Source organism: Podarcis melisellensis (genome assembly GCF_964234715.1).
Source record: "Podarcis melisellensis genome assembly, chromosome: 9".
NCBI lineage: Eukaryota > Metazoa > Chordata > Lepidosauria > Squamata > Lacertidae > Podarcis > Podarcis melisellensis.
Genome location: NC_138541.1, coordinates 73,128,607 through 73,148,490, shown reverse-complemented (window position 1 = coordinate 73,148,490; position 19,884 = coordinate 73,128,607). Strand labels below are relative to the sequence as shown.

General features: G+C 48.1%; 1 protein-coding gene across 3 annotated transcripts in view; it reads right to left on the bottom strand.

Moving 5' to 3' along the window:
* The window catches only part of CCDC33 (coiled-coil domain containing 33), a 153,264-nt gene that overhangs the window by 47,233 nt on the left and 86,147 nt on the right, over positions 1-19,884 (bottom strand). For all 3 annotated transcript variants that reach the window (XM_081925556.1, XM_081925557.1, XM_081925558.1), the window contains one exon: positions 16,807-16,926. In XM_081925556.1, the coding sequence (XP_081781682.1) occupies positions 16,807-16,926 (120 nt within the window). The remainder of the gene's footprint in view (positions 1-16,806; positions 16,927-19,884) is intronic.

The following is a 19,884-nucleotide window of genomic DNA, read 5'->3' as shown; positions in this document are numbered from 1 at the left end:
CTGGCTGGACCAGGGAAGTGGTTTATGCCTCCTTGCGAGAGATGGCGGTCCCTGCCTGCTTGGAGGAGGCAGCGGTGAAACCACTTCTCAAGAAACCATCCCTGGACTCAGAAAAGTAGCTCCTAGTCAGTTGCTTTTCTCTCCCTGGGCAAGGTTCTTGAGTCGGTGGTCATGGACCAGATCCCGGCACTCTTGGAGGAAACTGATTTTCTAGATCCATTTCAATCAGTGTTTAGGCCCAGTTTTGGCACACAAGCTGCTTTGGTTGTCCTGAATGATGGCATTTGTCACTGAGGCACTGGGTGGGCAGTTCACTAGACTAGATGACTGGGAGGTTGCCTGCTCTTAATGGGGTTACACTCCCTCTGAAGGAGTGGGTGTGCAGCTGGATCTTCTGGATCCTTTGCCGTCACTTGAGGCTTAGGTGGCCTCAGAGTGCCTTTCATCAGCTTCGATTGGTGGCCCAGACGCCCCCCTATCTAAACGGGGTTAGCCTAACGTCTGGTGTCTATGCTCTGGTAACCGATAGGTTGGATTACTGCAATACGTTATATGTATGGCTGCCTCTGAAGAAGCTTCAGCTGGTGCAGAATTTGGCGGCCAGGTTGCTCACCGGGACAAGACGGTTTGAGTATAATGCACCAATCCTGGTCCAACTGCACTGGCTGCCAGTTAGCTTCTGGGCCCAATTCAAAGTGCTGCTTTTGACCTATAAAGCCTTAAATGGCTCAGGTCCACAATCCTTCAAGGACCGCCTCTTCCCATATAAACCAAACCGGACTCTGCAATCATCATCTAAGGCCCTTCTTTATGTGCTTTCTCAACAAGAGGTGAGGGTGGCAACTCAAAAATGGGTCTTTTCTGCAGTGGCTCTCTGTTTGTGGAATGCTCTCCCCGCAGGGCTGTTCATTATATACATTTAGGCACCAGGAAAAAACGTTCCTTTTCAACCAGGCCTTTGGTTGATTGACATCTGATGCCCTTTTCAATGTGTTATGGGATTATTGGCTTGTTGTTCTTACTTTTACTATGTATTTTGTGGTTTTTATACTGTTATTTAATGTCGTGAACCGCCCTGGCATCTGCGGATGAAGGGCGGAATACAAATTTAATCAATAATAATAATAACAACAACAATCTTTTCTCTCATCCTTGAAAGTTGTTTACTGAGCCGACATATTTTAATGACAGTGACTTTGCGGGTTTTATTTACTGGCCCAAGGTGGGCAGTACATCCATTTACTCATGGAGCATAAGGTCAGCTTGTACTACAAGGTTGGGATATGCTTCATTCAACACTGATAATGCCGATATGCCATTGGGGGTTAATGACGCATAAAGAAAATAAAGACATATCTCTCTCTCTCTCTCTCTCTCTCTCTCTCTCTCTCTCTCTCTCTCTCTCTCTCTCTCCCTCACCATTCAATATGCCAAGATATGACATTTCTCACATACACCATATTCTGCTCATATTCTGTCTGCTTCAGTTTGGCTGGCAGACCCTGCTTGGCTCAGAATTCTAATTAGCACAAAATAATTTGGGCTTGTTAGCGAGCTAGCTACAACAACGTCTAATGAGCTCCTTTCGTTTGGGCTGTTAATTAGCACTTAAAAAGGTCTGTTTGGCTTACAGAATTAGCAGTAAATCAGGCACCAATCAACTGTTCCACGACAAGTGCAACAACGAGGTTTTGCAGCGCTCTGCTGCCTAGGCAGGACTCAGCCAGTTTCTAATCCATGCTGCACAACAGCTCAGTTACATCTACCAGAAGGGGTCTGGACCCGTTCTCTCCTGCTCCCTTCAATTTCCAAGGCAGGCTCTTGAAGAATGAGAGCATATGCAACAAAGTTCATAGGAATACATGGGGAATCTGCAAAATCCAAGTCTCGTCTGGATTATTGTAACTCGCTCTACGTGGGGCTGCCCTTGAGACTGACCCAGAAACTCCAGCGGGTGCAGAATGCCACGGCGAGGCTCCTTACGGGGTCCTTGCTGCGGGATCACATTCACCCAGAGCTATACCAGCTGCACTGGCTCCTGGTGGAGTACAGGATCAGGTTAAGGTGCTGGTTTTAACCTTTAAAGCCCTATACTGCCTAGGACCCTCGTACCTACGGGACCACCTCTCCTGGTATGTCCCACAGAGAAATTTACGGTCTGCAAATAAAAACATCCTAAAGATCCCAGGCCACAGCTTTTTCAGATGTGGCCCCGACTTGGTGGAACGCTCTGTCACAAGAGACTAGGGCCCTGCGGGACCTGACATCTTTCCTCAGGGCCTGCAAGACAGAGCTGTTCCGCCAGGCCTTTGGCCAGGGCACAGCCTGACCCCCTCCTTTGGTAATCCTCACAGAACTCTAGCCCAATGGTTGCCATTAATTCAATTTGAACAATTTATAATGAATTGATTTTAGACTGCTGTATTACTTTACTGTTGTTAGCCGCCCTGAGCCCGGCTTCGGCTGGGGAGGGCAGGATATAAATATTTTTTTATTTTTTATTTTTAATCATCATCTTTGTTGCCAAATAGGTATAAAGTGCTTGAAAAGAAAAGAAAAGACATCATGCCCAAGAGCAAGCATTAGCCCCATCCTCCATGAATTTGTGAAACCTGTTTTAAAGCCATGTGAAGGAGCGTCTCCACCCCCATCATTCTGCCCGGACACTGAGGTCCAGTGCTGAGGGCCTTCTGGCAGTTCCCTCACTGTGAGAAGCCAAGTTACAGGGAACCAGGCAGAGGGCCTTCTCGGTGGTGGCTCCTGCCCTGTGGAATACCCTCCCACCAGATGTCAAAGAGAACAACTACCAGACGTTTAGAAGCCATCTGAAGGCAGCCCTGTTTAATAATAATAATAATAATAATAATAATAATAATAATAATAATAATAATAAATTTTATTTATACCCCGCCCTCCCCAGCCAAGACCGGGCTCAGGGCGGCTAACAACCAACAATAAAAACAAGTTGATTAAAATGCAGTTTAAAAAACAAGATTAAAATACAACATTAAAACATTAGGATGCAGCCTCTTCACAGGAGGAGAAAGGAAAAAGAAAGAGGGGGAGGGGATCAAGTTGATTCCAAGCCAAAGGCCAGGCGGAACAACTCTGTCTTACAGGCCCTGCGGAAAGAAATCAGATCCTGCAGGGCCCTGGTCTCATGAGACAGAGCGTTCCACCAGGCCGGAGCCAGTGTTGAGAAGGCCCTGGCTCTGGCTGAGGCTAATCTGACTTCCTTAGGGCCCAGGACCTCTAGGGTGTTGCTATTTATGGACCTTAAGGTCCTCCATGGGGCATACCGGGAGAGGCGGTCCTGTAAGTACAAGGGGAAAAAAGTTTAGGGAAGCTTTTAATGTCTGATGCATTAAGGTATTTTAATATTTTGTTGGAAGCCGCCCAGAGTGGCTGGGGAAGCCCAGCCAGATGGGCAGGGTATAAATAATAAAATAATAATAATTATTATTATTATTATTATTATTATTATTATTATTATTATTATTATTATTATTTAGTTTGTGAACATCACTGCCTCCTGTGGGAGCAAGTTCCATAGTTTAAGCATGCACTGTGTGAAGAAGGGCTTTCTTTTGTCTGCCCTGATACTTTCAATGTTCAGCTTCACTGGGTGTCCACATTGAGTTCTAGTGTTGAGAGGGAGGGAGAGGGAGGAAAAACTGTGTACAACAGCACCCCCACCTATGGGGCACCCAACACCTGGCACCCAGAAGTTTATTGTCTCCTGTTGTGCATCAAGGTTAGTAGAAATCTTGCCCTCAAAGGATAAAACTGGGTCCTCTGCTTGTCATCTCAGGATGGCGGATGAATCCAGCAAGCTTGGTTTATAAAGCAGATACTGTTGATGTCCCAGCACTACTTCTCTTTCACATTAGAACCAATGGAGGCGGTGAAGGTCCTGTGTGAGTGTCTGGAGGCGGTTGGAGGATGGATGGCTGCTAACAGATTGAGGCTGAATCCTGACAAGACAGAAGTACAGGGGCAGGCGGGTGTAGAGGAATCCCTGTTCCTGAATGGGGTAACTGTGCCCCTGAAGGACCAGGTGCACAGCCTGGGAGTCATTTTGGACTCACAGCTGTCCATGGAGTTGCAGGTCAAGTCTGTGTCCAGGGCAGCTGTCTCCCAGCTCCATCTGGTACACAGGCTGAGACCCTACCTGCCCGCATACTGTCTCACAAGAGTGGTGCATGCTATGGTTATCTTCCACTTGAACTACTGCAACGCGCTCTACGTGGGGCTACCTTTGAAGGTGACTGGAAACTACAACTAATCCAGAATGTGGCAGCTAGACTGGTGACTGGGGGCGGCCGCCGAGACCACATAACACCAGTCTTGAAAGACCTACATTGGCTCTCAGTACGTTTCCGAGCACAATTCAAAGTGTTGGTGCTGACCTTTAAATCCCTAAACGGCCTCGGTCCTGTATACCTAAAGGAGCGTCTCCACCCCCATCATTCTGCCCAGAAACTGAGGTCCAGCGCCAAGGGCCTTCTGGCAGTTCCATCGCTGCTAGAAGCCAAGTTATAGGGAACCAGGCAGAGGGCCTTCTCGGTAGTGGCACCCGCCCTGTGGAACACCCTCCCACCAGATGTCAAAGAGAAAAACAATTACCAGACTTCTAGAAGACATCTGAAGGCAGCCCTGTTTAGGGAAACTTTTAATGTTTAATAGGTTATTGTATTTTAGTGTTCTGTTGGAAGCCGCCCAGAGTGGCTGGGGAAACCCAGCCAGATGGACAGGGTATAAATAATAAATTATTATTATTATTATTATTATTATTATTATTATGCTTCTCTGGTTCAGCAGGGAAGATCCCTGCCTGAAATCCTAGACAGCAGCTGCCAGTCAGTGTGGGCAATACTGAGCTAGAAGAACCTAGAGCATAACTGGGCATGAAGCAGCTTCTGGTGCTCCTATACTTTGTATGCAGAAGGTTCCAGGTTCAATCTCTGGAATCTCTAGGAAGGGCAAATAAATACCTCTGTGTGAAACCCTAGCAAGTCACTTTGCCTGTAGACAATGTTGAGTTAGGCGATTGTGTCTTTCCATGAGAACATGTACGGCACTGTCCAATATGATGATTCATCCTCAGACACCTTCCCTATGAAGAGCAGCATGAAACAGGGCCGTGTTCTCGCTTCAACACCCATTGGTATGTTCTTCTCCCCGTTGCTCTCCTATTCGTTCAACTCAACTGAAGATGGTGTGTACTTTCCTTTGAGGAGTGATGGGGGTCTGTTCAACCTGGCATGTCTCTGTGCCAAGATAAAAGTGTGGCAGATCCGTATCCAAGAGATGTTGTTTGCAGATGACGCAGCCTTGACAGCACACTCCAAGATTCATCACTGCGGAGACTCATCAGCTGTTTTGCTAAGCCTACGGGGAGTTTGGCCTTACCATCAGCCTGACAATGGCCAACATTTTGGGTCAAGACGTCGCCAGCACTCCATGCATCAGTGCATGGTGACTACATGTTTGAGGTGGTAGACAATTCTCTCTACCTGGGTCCCAGCATAACCAGCAATCTCTCCACCATCGCTGAGTTGGACAAGCATATTGGTAAGGCAGTTTTGGCAATCACCTCTCCAAAAAGGTATGGGAAAATGTGATGCCAACAGCCAATACCAAGATGAAGGTCTACTAGGCTTACGCATTGAACACGCTGCTCTATGGGAGTGAGTCATGGGCAACGTACAACCGTCATGAGCGATGCCTCAACGCCTTCCACATGCAGTGTGTCAGGAGGATTTCGGGTATCACATGGCAGGAAAGAAGTCAAAACAAAGATGTGCTCTTCTAAACCAGGGGTAGGCAACCTAAGGCCCAGGAGCCAGATGCGGCCAAATCGCCTTCTCAATCCAGCCCGCGGACTATCCAGGAATCAGTGTGTTTTTACATGAGTAGAATGTGTCCTTTTATTGAAAATGCATCTCTGGGTTATTTGTGGGGCCTGCCTGGTGTTTTTACATGAGAAGAATGTGTGCTTTTATTTAAAATGCATCTCTGGGTTATTTGTGGGGCATAGGAATTCGTTCATTATTATTTTCTCCAAAATATAGGTTGGCCCCCCACGAGGTCTGAGGGACAGTGGACGGGCCCCCTGCTGAAAAAGGTTGCTGACCCCTGTTCTAAACCCACATTCCCAGGGTCTTTGCACTCCTGTCTCAGCGACTTCTACGCTGGCTTGGTCACGTCCACAGAATGGAAGATGGCAGGATTCCCAATAAAGTTCTCCACAGGGCAAATTGGCAGGCCAACTCTGTGCTACAAAGATGTCTGCAACCACGACATGAAGGCTGGCAACATCAACCCTGCAATGTGGGAACCCATTGCAGATGACCACAGTGCCTAGAGATAGGCAGTCATGTATCCCTAGCAGTGGCCAGAGGAGAAATGGAAGGAGCACAGAGCTCTGCAACCATGGCAGGTACTGCAAACTTCCAACAGCCTGACCTCACTCCAAAAGATGCACTCCTCTGTTGTCTCCCAAGACAAATGGAAGCCAGTCAATGGTCTGACTCAGCAAAGATGCATAGAAGCATAGATAGAAGAGCTGGAAAGAACCCTGAGGTGACCCTGCCCTGTCCAAGCCCTGCAACACAGATGTCCACAGAATGACAGCCTTAGTGACACGTACCCCTCAGTCTGAGGGGTTTGCAGCCTTCCCCCATCCCCCTTTCTCTGACTCTCCTCCCAGATCGTCTTACTCAGGCATCCCTCTTCAAAGTGCCATTTATCGAAAGCCAGCAAAAAGGGATCAGCCTCAAAATTCTACCTTGGTAATAACAAGCCTTGCGGCAGGTGGCAGCTAATCGCAGAGGATTAAGGGCTGTAGCGCAGAGAAGCTTGGAACAAGATTGGTGCAATCCAGCACCACGAAATGCATTAGCTTCCATTGTCCTCCTCGCCAAATGGGCTTTGCTCAGTTGCTCTGGCCTTGAAACAGGAGCCAATTCCAGCTCAGAGCGACAATAGGAATGATTAGAGCTGGAAGGGGGTCAAAATCCCCAGTAACAAGCCTCTTCAATCACACATAAAAGCACAGAACTGAAGCATGACAAATGCGTTTTGTCAGGAAAATACAGGGAGGATAAGAAGAGCCTGGCTGGGCTGGATCAGGTCAGTGGCTCACCTAGTCCAACCTCCTGTTCTCACAGCGGCCAACCACTGTGGGAGGCCATGGAAAGCCGGTAGACCGGAGATGAAGGCAGCAGCAACGCTCCTTGCTCCCTCCTGCACATGGCGAGCATTGCATGTCAGAACAAATGCCTGAATGGAGCAGGGAGGTGCATGCTTTTTGCTGAATGCATGTGCATTGATTCTAAATGGCACTAGATGGCACTGTAACAACTGCAGATGGATGTCAAGCAGAAAAGATCCTGCCTCCCGAATCTTGGAGCCACCCGGACTTTCACAACCTCTTGCCTGGACCGCTCTTGACAATCTCTAGTTTGGCAGAGTGGCGGCACCAGTGGCATGCAAGGCCAGCAGGAGACTTGCAGGATCTTGAAATACCGCCTTCCAAATTGGAAAAGCCCCCAGTAGGTTACTAAGGAGCATGCGAGACGAGCCAGGAATACTGATGCCTGTGAATGGTGAGTCTGCTCCAGTTGTAGAATACATGTGCGACTTGAGCAAGGAGGGAAACTCCCAAAGTGCCTAATGGCCTGCCCTGAAAGCAGGCCAAAGGCAGAAACTCAAGGCAGGAAAAGTGGGGAATGTCTCAGGAAACTGGGATAAAAGAGCTCTACACCTCCCTGCTCACCCAGGCTGGCCTGGCCATGTCACCTGTCAAATGTTTTCAGTTTCCGCCTGACAGTGCACCCGTGCAGAACAGAACCATGTGTGTGTGGCATCCAGGGACGCCGCAAAGACCGGGCACTGCGGCAACGTCCTGTTGAGGGTGAAGGCAGAGCTGTGGGGAAAGGATGGGATCCCAGCCCTAGAGCAGGACAGCTCGAGTGACTTCAACACTGCATGGAAACATGGCAAAGGTGTTCCGCCCTGCAGGGCGGGGATTGGAGAGGCCTTCTGGGCCCCCAGTAATTCCTCCGTTTGCCTTGGGGAGGCCACCTGGCACCCTGGCTGGGCAAGCCCCTTCTCCCTCGCCTGAAGAAAGCAACAAGAGGAAGGGTCAGAAGGTGCGACACCACTAGCAGGGTCCGAGAGCCCACCTGCCTCCTTCCCAATACTGCCACCCCAGAAGCTGCCACCACAGCCCCTGTCTGCTGGCCAGGGGAAATTGAGGCTGCCTAGGATCAAGTCAGGGGGCGCGGGTGGCACCGTGGGTTAAACCACAGAGCCTAGGACTTGCCGATCAGAAGGTCAGCGGTTCGAATCCCCGCAACGGGGTGAGCTCCCATTGCTCGGTCCCTGCTCCTGCCAACCTACCAGTTCCAAAGCACGAAGTGCAAGTAGATAAAGAGGTACTGCTCCGGTGGGAAGGTAAACAGTGTTTCTGTGCACTGCTCTGGTTCGCCAGAAGCGGCTTAGTCATACTGGCCACATGACCGGGAAGCTGTACGCCGGCTCCCTCGGCCAATAAAGCGAGATGAGCGCCGCAACCCCAGAGTGGGTCACGACTGGACCTAATGGTCAGGGGACCTTTACCTAAGATCAAGTCAGAAGCCATGATTTAGGAATTTTGTGACAGTCTCAGAAAAATCAGGACACTTGGAGGGTATGGATACACATCTGAATTAGGGAGAAAGCCGATTCAGTGTGTACTGAAAGGTGAATTTGCCTAATCCACACTTCCCGAAACAACATGCAAACTGAAACATAGAAACGTCCTTCTAAATTGGCCCTTCTCTGAATTTTACAGTGGATTCTTCTAGCCATGTAATGCGTACAAAAGAGCCTATGCTGTAGCTAAGTGTGAATAAAGAGGCATTATTAGTGAAGCTCACAAAGAAAAGGTAACATAGGAAAAAAGGCATTAAATTGGGGGAACCTGCTTTGCAAAACGTGTATATTAGGCAAAATGTGCCTATTAGGAGAAATTTGCATGAAAATGCTGATGAATTTTCATGAGGACTTTTTTAAAAAAGTGCAAATGGATGTGGGGAAGTGTGCGAGTGGGAAAATGAGAAATTGAGAGGAAGTGGAACTACTAGTATTCTCCCATCCCTCATCCATATGAGGAAGATGTTGAAACCCTTCAGTATGCAGACTGACAGGTTAAAATGACATAGTCTGGGAATGAGGACGTCCCACACTCTAGCCATGTTTACCCCATTGCTGCATATGTTTATGGTTTTCTCTTTCTTTCTTTCTTTCTTTCTTTCTTTCTTTCTTTCTTTCTTTCTTTCTTTCTTTCTTTCTGATAGCTTAAACATGCATTTTTGCACACATTTGATGCTAATATATGTTTCCTTTGCCATAAATCCCCCCCTTTCCAGCTGATAGTCATCATTCCGTGGCTGTTGAGTAGGCTTAGTCCTCATTGACTTTTGGGGGGAGGAATGAATTTGCTTTCCCCCCTCCTTACTTGTGGTTCTTAAGCTTCTGGGTCCCCCCAAAGAATATCGGTACCGCCTCCTCCCCCCGCTTTTTTCCCTCTATAGAGACTCCAACCCACCAGTACGCACCAGCTGAATTTGCTACTGGAAGCAGTGACGGCCATAAGAACCTCAGGCCCTGGGCCTTGGTAGCTGCTGCTGTGTGTTGAATGCATTTTATAATAAAACCTACACTGACTAAAATGCACCTTCATCAAAGGCTCATTCCACTTTCTCTCTCGCGATGCCAGCATTCACACATACAAACAGACAAGTGTGAGTGCAGCTGAAAGGTGCTTGGAGTGACATGTGTGAAAACTCTCCCCAGAGCCAGATTCGCACACCAGCTGCTTTTCTCCTTCTGCCTCTTGTCTCTTGCTCCTAACAGCAGGCAAGATCATCAACGTTTTCTATCACAAATGCAAACTGCGATCTGGGACTCTCGTGTCATTCAACTCACAAGAGGAAAGTTGGAAGAGTCAGGAAAGATTGCAGCTCATGATGAACCTCATTTGCCATGCCCAGAGTTCAAGGCCTTTCTCTAAAAAAGGAAAAAGCAATGGGCATTTGCAAAAGGTCTGTGGCTGAGGCCTTGCAAAGCATCCTACGTCTCTGCAATGTTGAGATTTGTGTCGGCTAGGACACAGCCGCCAAGAGCAGGTCTGGACCCAGTGAAAAATGTTTCAGGCCCCCCAGCAAGGACAGATCAGCTAAAAATATTTACGTGGGATACAAAATAAATGTGCAATATTGTGTTCTTGTTAATAATAAATATGGAAATATGCATACCTGTTGAAAATATTAAGATCCTAATGACCAATATGTAAAATATAAGCTGAACTAACCATACACTTTAAACATTAAAGTTGTATGTGTAATACCACACAGTGTATCACATGACGACTTTGCCTACAGAAACATACAAATGCGACTGTGCACCACCACACTGTTTGTGTGGAAGCAAACATTTGTACAGAATTGGGAATTTGTACAGAATAACCAACTGTTATTCAGAACAGTGTGTGCACTGAACAAGAAATACGTATTTTGTCTCCACCCCCATCGTTCTGCCTGGACACTGAGGTCCAGCGCTGAGGGCCTTCTGGCGGTTCCCTCACTGCGAGAAGCAAAGTTACAGGGAATCAGGCAGAGGGCCTTCTCAGTAGTGGCACCCGCCCTGTGGAACACCCTCCCACCAGATATCAAGGAGAAAAATAACTACCAAACTTTTAGAAGACATTTGAAGGCAGCCCTGTTTAGGGAAGCTTTAAATGTCTGATGAATTACCGTATTTTAGTATTTTGTTGGAAGCCGCCCAGAGTAGCTGGGGAAGCCCAGCCAGATGGGTGGGGTATAAATAATTTTATTGTTGTTGTTGTTGTTGTTATTTTATTATATGCAAGATACATGGACCTCTTTTGGACCTTTGTAGTGGTTCCCACCCCGCTCCCTGGCTGCCTGGTCCTGGGCTGGGATACCATTTACAGCCCATGATAACAATGGAGACCCAGCAATGGAGGCTTCCTCTGGAAAACCCTCACATTATTCTTTCTTTTCAGATGCCCTAAGTCAGTTCTGATGAGTTTGGCTAAAGCGGGGATGGGGAGCCTGCCGTCCTCTCAATGCTCCCGTCAGCCTCAGCCATCATGGCCAATGGGCAGGGATGGCCGTTGGAGTCCAGCACAGGCTCCCCACCCCAGACCTAAGGGATGCAGCAGGGGTGAAGGAGCTTTTCCAGACTGAGGGTGGCATTCTTAACATAAGAAGAGCCAGTGCTATTTTTCTAGAAAAAGAGGAGCCGGAACGCAACATTCTCTTGGAATGGCAATGGCGCCCACCTGAGAGGGGCCAGAACTGAGTTCCAGAGAGTTCTGGCTGAGAAAAAGCCCTGAGGTATTGGGCCAATGGCCCATCCAGTCCAGAATCCTGTTCTTGAAGGAGCTACCCAGATGCCTCAAGCACAACCTGAGGACCAGAGACCTCTCCCCTTCTGCCTTTCCCACCAACTGGTATTCAGAGGCACTGCTGCCTCCGGCATCATCAGAGATCAAGGACACAGCCAACCGCAACCCCCTGTACTGCTTTAGATGAGCATTTTCCTTCAACGAACCCTAGGGCACAAAACCATCTCTTTCACCCCGACTTTCCACTTGCTCTGAACTACTCAGAAGGCAGGGATGCGGGGGGCGCTGTAGGTTAAACCACAGAGCCTAGGGCTTGCCGATTGGAAGGTCGGCGGTTTGAATCCCCACCATGGGGTGAGCTCCTGTTGTTTGGTCCCTGCTCCTGCCCACCTAGCAGTTCGAAAGCACGTCAAAGTGTAAGTAGATAAATAGGTACCGCTCCGGCGGGAAGGTAAACGGCGTTTCCGTGTGCTGCTCTGGTTTGCCAGAAGCTGCTTAGTCATGCTGGTCACATGACCCAGAAGCTGTACACCGGCTCCCTTGGCCAGTAAAGCGAGATGAGGGCCGCAACCCCAGAGTCGGCCACGACCGGACCTAATGGTCAGGGGTCCCTTTACCTTTACCTTTTACTCAGAAGGCAGGGACGCAGGTGGCACTGTGGTCTAAACCATTGAGCCTAGAGCTTGCCGATCAGAAGGTCGGCGGTTTGAATCCCCACGATTGTTCGGTCCCAGCTCCTGCCAACCTAGCAGTTCAAAAGCACGTCAAAGTGCAAGTAGATAAATAGGTACCGCTCCGGTGGGAAGGTAAACGGTGGGAAGGTAAACGTGGGCTGCTCTGGTTTTTGCCAGAAGCGGCTTAGTCATGCTGGCCACATGACCCGGAAAACCTGTCTGTGGACAAACGCCAGCTCCCTCGGCCAGTAAAGCGAGATGAGCGCCGCAACCCCAGAGTCGTCCACAACTGGACTTAACGGTCAGGGGTCCTTTACCTTTACTCAGAAGGCTTCCTCACCCACTAGGCTGCAGGCCCCCTGCCGGAGTGCCACTCGCTCACGTAGCATTTGCTGAGCTGGTTCATGTCCAGCCGTGATGCATCGAGTCGTTTATTGTGTTTTTTTCATATTAAGCTGTGGTCAAAATTAACTGCATACAGCAATGAGTGGCAAAGCAAAAAAGTTCAGTAGATTGAGTGAGTGGGGTTTGGATATCTGTATGCTGGGGGCAGGGGGAGCAAAAAATAGCTTCTTGCATTTTATTGCCAGCTTTGTTCTGGCATGTGGAATGAGAACCCAAAGCCAGGGATGTGCTTGTTGCATGAGCTGAGAGAGAGCCAGCCGTTAGCAAGCAGGTGGCAGCATCACAATGAAGGTAGCAGGATGCACTAAACCCATACAAATTCCTCTGCAGCATTAAAAAATACGTTGCTTTGTGAAGAGGAAACAGTGCTGTTGCGGTTTTGCATTACAATAAATCCATTGCTTAAATCAACACGTTGCGGATGCAAGCATTAGTTTCTGCATTATAGAGAAACTGTGGTTTTTGGGAGGAGGGGCGGAAAGAAGAGCACACAAAACCAGATATAATGGGGGAAACCCACCGAAAGAATCTCTCTATTCACACCTACCACCCTGAAGCTTCACAGTTGCATAACTTAATGCAGATATCCAAAATTGTTCTAGAAACAAGCTCCATTGACGCACAGCTTACTAAGGAATCTTCTGCATGGTTTTATAAGATTTTAAAGTCTTCAATCAAAGCAGCGGGAGGAAAAAGTCAGTAAGTAACAGCCTCACACTGCTCCCTTAAATATGGGGAAGGGGCTCTGAAGGAGGGGTGCTTAACAACCTCTAGACCTGCTGTTAACTTTGTGGAGCCACTGGGGCAGGAGGCTCCAATTTAGCTGCATTGTTTTTCCTGATTTAAATACTGTACACACACATACACACACACACACACACACACACGTCGCTAATAGCCATTTGGGGAGGGATGCAAATAGCTGTTTGATCCCTTTATTTCTTGTGCTTGCAGGTGGCAGGGAGGCTAGCAAAAGCTTTGGAGGATAAATTTATAGTCGGAAAACCAAACCATGTGAATGCTCTCTCTCTCACACACAACCACACAACCACACCCCTGTGCATCCAATACCCATGCTATCACCATCCTTATCCTGAAGTTTTATAATGCAGAAAGACTGAAAACCTAAATACAAGCTATTGTATGAACCGTTCCTTTTCATTAGACATTATTGTTATTTTTATTCGGTGTTATTAACTTGAAATTATTGCAGCCTGCCCTGGGACCTTAGGATGAAAGGGGTGTGATAAATTAAAATAATCACCATAATAATAATATTTCATTCTCTCTCCTCACAAACACATTTATTAGGGCAACGCTTGCAGAGCTCTGTGATTACCACTCTCTGGTTCAGACAGCAACTGTAGCAAATCCAGATCTGTGGCTGCTCTGGAACATCTGGGCCAAGGATGCAAAAAATGTCAAATTCTGCTGTGTGTAAATTCTCCATTTTTAAAGTGCTTTTAAAAATGCAGCTCTTGCCATTGCACCCTTTGTTCCTCTTCCTCGGCATTTAATAACCAGATTTTAATGGCATGCTATTTTATTTTTATTTTTTAAAAATCCAGACGGATGAAGTGTGCGAGACCTTCACTTAGTGACTGAGGCACTAGTAACGATTTTATCAATCCCCCAGGTTTGATGAAGTCAGCCATATATTCACAGCCCTGAAAGATACGAGTTCTGGGGAAAGCCTGGGGTCTAAAGACTAATGCAGCTGTAATAGCAAAGAATTAGCTAAATGGATTCAGAACTGAAGCCTCTTTATTGTGCCGGAAGCCTTGAAACTCATACAGCCAGACATAGGCTGCTGTTCCTTTTTAATGGGGTCAGAGTAGAATACCTGCTACCAGTTGTCAATTCCAGGTTTTTTTTTTGGGGGGGGGACCTTGAGCAGGTCCCTCCTCCCGAGAAAGACCCCCCCTCCTCCCTCTCCCTTTGCGTTTTCCATTTGTTTGCCCGCCGCTCCCCATGAACCAAAATACACAGTTCCCCCCACCCCACCAAGGCAGATTGGCCAGCAAGTTAGATGAACCTGCTTCCTCTCCTCTCAAATTATATTATCAGGAGAGAGAAAACCAAGTCCTTCTTCATGCAGCGCAGAGTTAAACTGTGGAACTCGTCACCAACCTAGAAGGCTTTAATAAATAACAATAATAATTTTTTTTTACTTCCGGGTCAGCGCCAACGATTAATGGCGGATTCCCTCTGAGGGTTCAGAAAACCGGGGTCAGGGCGGCTAACAACAAATTTAAAACAATTGATGCAACAAAAAAACAGCATAAAATACAGTATAAAACGTGAATAGCAATAAATTCAGAATTCAAAAATCAATTTAGGTGGGAAATCCATCCAATAAACATTAGATGATCACCAGGGCTAGCTGGCTAAATAAGTCCTACTTGGGCCAGCGGGGAAGGGGAATAAAAGATCAGGCTAAGTTCGAATTGAAATCCAGGTGGAATAGCTCTGTCTCACAGGCCCCGCAGAAGGAAGTTAAATCCTGCAGGGCCTGGTCTCATGGGGCAGAGCATTCCGCCAGGTCGGAGCCATCACTGAGAAGGCCCTGGCCCTGGTGGAGGATAATCTGACTTCCTTAGGGCCCGGGACTTCTAAACTGTGATTATTCATGGACCTTAAGGTCCTCTGCAGGGCAGACCAGGAGAGGTGGTCCCATAAATACGAGGGCCCTAAGCCACAAAGGATTAGAAGAGGATTGGACAAATTCATGGAGGGGGCTGTTGAAGGTGGCAGTGGACTCTCCTTCCCTCGAGGTTTTGATGCAGTTTGGAGGGCCACCTGTCACAGAGTCTTTCCCTGTTCCCTATTTTGCGGTGGAGTTGGGCTAGGTGAGCCTTGGCAGGCGACCTTCCAGCTTTAGAGTTCTGTAATTCTGTGATTCTTGTGTTCTGTGACCAACGCCTATCAGTCACGATAGCTCTGCTGTGTCTCGTGGTCACAGGTAGCAGTGCTTCCGAATACCACTTGCTGGAAGAGAAGAAGGCTCTTGTGCTCCTGTTTTACTTGCTGGTTTCCCACAATGGGCATCTGGTTGGCCCCTGTGAGAACAAGAGGCTGGACTAGGTGGACCATGGGCCTGATCCAGCAGGGCTCTGCTTTTGCTCTTATGCTTTGAAAGGGCAGGTGAGGAAATGAGGAGGAAGAGTGCTGGGAGGTGCACAGTGTCAACAGTAGGCCCCACAGAGGAATGTGGACCTTGGCACATGCCAAGTGATTGTTAAGTTGTGGGTGAACATATCAGACGACACAGCGATTCTTCAAACAGCTCTTGTTTATACACAGGCCAGAACAGAACTGAACTGAAGGGTTCAGCCAGCCTGCTTATATAAAGCTCAACTACAAAGCTACAGTAACAACTTTCTGTAACTATCCAATCACTGAACGTCACTTTCGATCCCTTATTTGCATAACTATCTACAGTATTCCCCCTGCTGGCCCAGGGTGAGAACTTCAGTACATAACACCGATGTAGACCTGTGACTGTACTCCCAGTGCTTGGCCTGCAATGGAGATCTGAGTTTCTACAAACAAGATAGACCTTGTTTAGGCAGTTGGTGGAGGAGCATGTATGTGCTGCCCCTGCCCCTGAAAAGAGCTCTGCATTCACTCTTCATCCAACTCTTTTTTGGGGGGGTAGTGGGAACATTTGGAATTCTGAGAAAGTGCCATGGGTGTCAGTCATAAAATGGCTGCTGTGAGGTTCATGGCACGAGAGAAAATTGCCGCCAAATCCAAAGAGGCAAAGGAAAGAGGCAGGGCCACAAAACAGTGCTGGTCTTCCCACCCCACGTCCACCCATCTGACCACACACACACACACAAACACACACACACACTCACGAGGAAAAAAAGGCACCTGCATCAGTTGCCACCACGCTCAATTGCAGAAATAAGGTCTTGTCACCTCTCCTGGAATATATATTTTCCAGATGAGCCCACTGCCTCAGATATATCTACTTAATCCTCTACCTGCTGTTTGTTTGCTTCTTTTACCCCTCTTTTAGTATCTGTTTCCTTTTTTCATGTTGTATTGCAGGACTGAACACCTTAATAAATATTATTGCAAAAATAAAAAAATATAAATTGATGCAGTTCTAGCAGTCGAGCTGCTTGCTTCAGGAGTGTGCTTACTTTCCATGTGCTCTGCTTTTGTACTTGCAAATCGCCAGATGTTACAAAGGCACCGTAAGTTCCCAGTGATTTCTAACTTCAAGGGAAATACAGCTCTGTAGCCCTGCTGCTAGACCTTCCCATATCTCACGTAGCTCAAGGAAAGGGAGTCACTCACCTCTTTTCGGGGCACTATACTTGTCCAGGGCTCCTTGATGGTCCCCAGCTGCCCCACCAGTTCTGGATCCAGGACAGGAAGGTCATCTGTTGTAGATGATGTCAAAAACAGGTCTGGCCTCTGTGCAATAAGAAATGTAGAACATTACAATGCTAATTATTGCATGAGTGGTGGTTAAGGGACATGGGTAGCGCTGTGGGTTAAACCACAGAGCCTAGGACTTGCCGATCAGAAGGTTGGCGGTTCGAATCCCCGCAACAGGGTGAGCTCCTGTTGCTCGGTCCCTGCTCCTGCCAACCTAGCAGTTCGAAAGCACGTCAAAGTGCAAGTAGATAAATAGGTACCGCTCTGGCGGGAAGGTAAACAGTGTTTCCGTGCGCTGCTCTGGTTCGCCAGAAGTGGCTTAGTCATGCTGGCCACACGACCCGGAAGCTGTACACTGGCTCCCTTGGCCAGTAAAGCGAGATGAGCGGCGCAACCCCAGAGTCGGCCATGACTGGACCTAATGGTCAGGGGTCCCTTTACCTTTAATGGTTAATATTTTGTATCAATATTACAGTAGTACCTTGGTTTACAAACTTAATCCATTCCGGAAGTCCGTTCTTCAACCAAAGTGTTCTTAAACCAAGGCGTGCTTTCCCATAGCAGCGGGGGACTCAGTTTACAAATGGAACACACTCAACAGGAAGCGAAACATGTTCTTATTCCAAGGCTAAGTTCACAAACCAAAACACCTACTTCTGGGTTTGCAGCATTCTTAATCCATGTTGTTCATAAACTAAGCTGTTCTTAAACCAAGGTACCACTATATAGGACTAGTTGCATTTTTTTACGTACAGAGCCGTGAAACCCGTGTATGGATGAAGATTGCCAACTGATTTTCCTAGCTGGACTGCTGGGTCTTTAACAGTTAGCAGAAAAAGCATCAATTGGTGAACAATGGCTTGTCATACAACTATTAAAAGGTGTGCACGTCCGACTTGGGAAACTCTAGTACACATGTATGTACTTGCGCAGACCCCTTTCTTGCAAAGAATTAGGCAGGGGTCAGCAAACTTTTTCAGCAGTGGGCCACTCCACTGTCCCTCAGACCTTGTGGGGGGCCGGAGTATATTTTGAAGGAAAAAAACAAAAAAATTCCTATGCCCCACAAATAACCCAGAGATGCATTTTAAATAAAAGGACACATGCCACTCATGTAAAAATACGCTGATTCCCAGACCGTCCATGGTCCAGATTTAGAAGGCGATTGGGCCGCATCCGGCCTCCGGGCCTTAGTTTGCCTACCCATGGAATAAGCCATCACATCCTCCTATCACTGTGGGTCCCAGATCAGCGACAAGGTTGGACATCTTGCTTTTCGCTTGGGAGTGACTGCCTCTCCTCCCTTGGCAGGGACCTACAGATCAATTAGAAGCTGCTGTCTGAAGCTCATCAACGGTGCAAACAAACGACACTCGGCAGATGGTCCTTAAGCAAACAGGGGTGGCTCTCTAATTGGAGCGGATTCAGCGAGCGCAGAAACTTCAATCATTCCCGAAAGGAGCCAATCTCCACCAGCTCCCTCGGCATTCGTTGACGTGCCCAGCAAATGCGTCCGACTCATTTCCTTGTAATGCATCCCTAACTCGCCAAATTGGCCGCTGCGGGTGGCTGGCGGCAAAGTGGCCCTCGGAGCCTCCTGCCTCCGTGACTAGAGGCCGCAATGCTTCATTAGGGCTGCCTCAGACTGTAGAGGCATAGTCATTGTGGATAGTAGCCAATGATAGCCCTCTTGTCCAATAATTCGTCCAATCCTCTTTCAAAGTCTTCCAAGTTGGCGGTCCCCATGGGCGTAGCCAGATTGGGGGGGCAGCTGCCCCCCTAAATCAAGGAAATAAATAAAAACACTTAACTGACCAATTGTGTTGCAGATAGCTAGGTTCTGCCCCCCCAAATATATCCATCTCTTTCTTATTGCAATTTCCTTAAACCTTTGGGGTGTTTGTTTTTGCTCCTAACAAACTCTTCGTGGGGTATTATAACAGGAGTTGTCTGTGCTGTGTTGCGACCCCCTCTTTATTTCAAGCCAAACTCTGTGTCTAAAAAAAGCTTTTTATCTCGTCTCTCCCTTGCCGCCCACCTTCACTAGTGGGGAGTTGTTAAAGATTTTAAGTTCTCTACCGCCGTTTTTGGGAGTAAAACGTCTTGTTTTTAACAGTCTCTCTCTTTTGGGAGAGTTTGGCACTGCTTCGCCAGGTTTTGGGGTGTTTGTGTCGGAGAGGGAATTAACCCTTTTGTGCGGAGGTCCTCCCTGCTTCTTCTTGGCTATATACTTTGTTTTCTCGCTTTGGGAGAGCCCTTATCGCGCTGCCATGGGCTCTGCCCTCAGGATCCCCCCCTGAGGTCGGGTGACGTACGCCTTGTCGCCCGTTTCTGCCTCTTTCCAACACTGGGTCTGCCTCGAGACAGCAGGAGCACAGATCCCCACCCGACTGTAGGCGTGCTGCTACAGAAGTCCCTCTACATCCTTTGTGAAGAAGGGCTGCCTTTTACTTCTGCTTCTTCTCTCACTCAGATCCTCTTCCATCCCTGGAGTCTGTGCTCGCGAGAAGGATGTGTAGAGTGAGCAACTACCCAAATGGTGGTAGGGGGTGCCCTGCTGATGCCCTTGTTGACCAGCGCCTTATTAACTCCATCTTCTGGGCCTTCATATTTCATTCGGCTGGGAGGCCTTTGACCTTGGCTGAGCGCCCTTGGCATTCAAAGCAGTGGGCCCCAGTTTGTGCAGACCCTCGTGGGGAAGAAGCGCCTCATGCAAAATGCAACAGTTTACCAGGCTCCTTGCAAATGACACCAAGCGCACAGATGGCGCCCAAGGTGGGCTGGAAGGATACAGATGACTCCAGTCCCACACCCCACCCCACTTTTTGCCTGACAAAGACAGGGCAGGTTGGCTAGCAGTGCTGCACATGCTCCTAATTCAATTAGCTCTCTCCTAAACCCTCCTCTGGGAGAAGTGAGTGGGAACGGACAAATGTTCTTCCACAAAGACGTTCATTTCAATGTCTCTGTGTGTGCATGTTCTGCTCCGCTTTG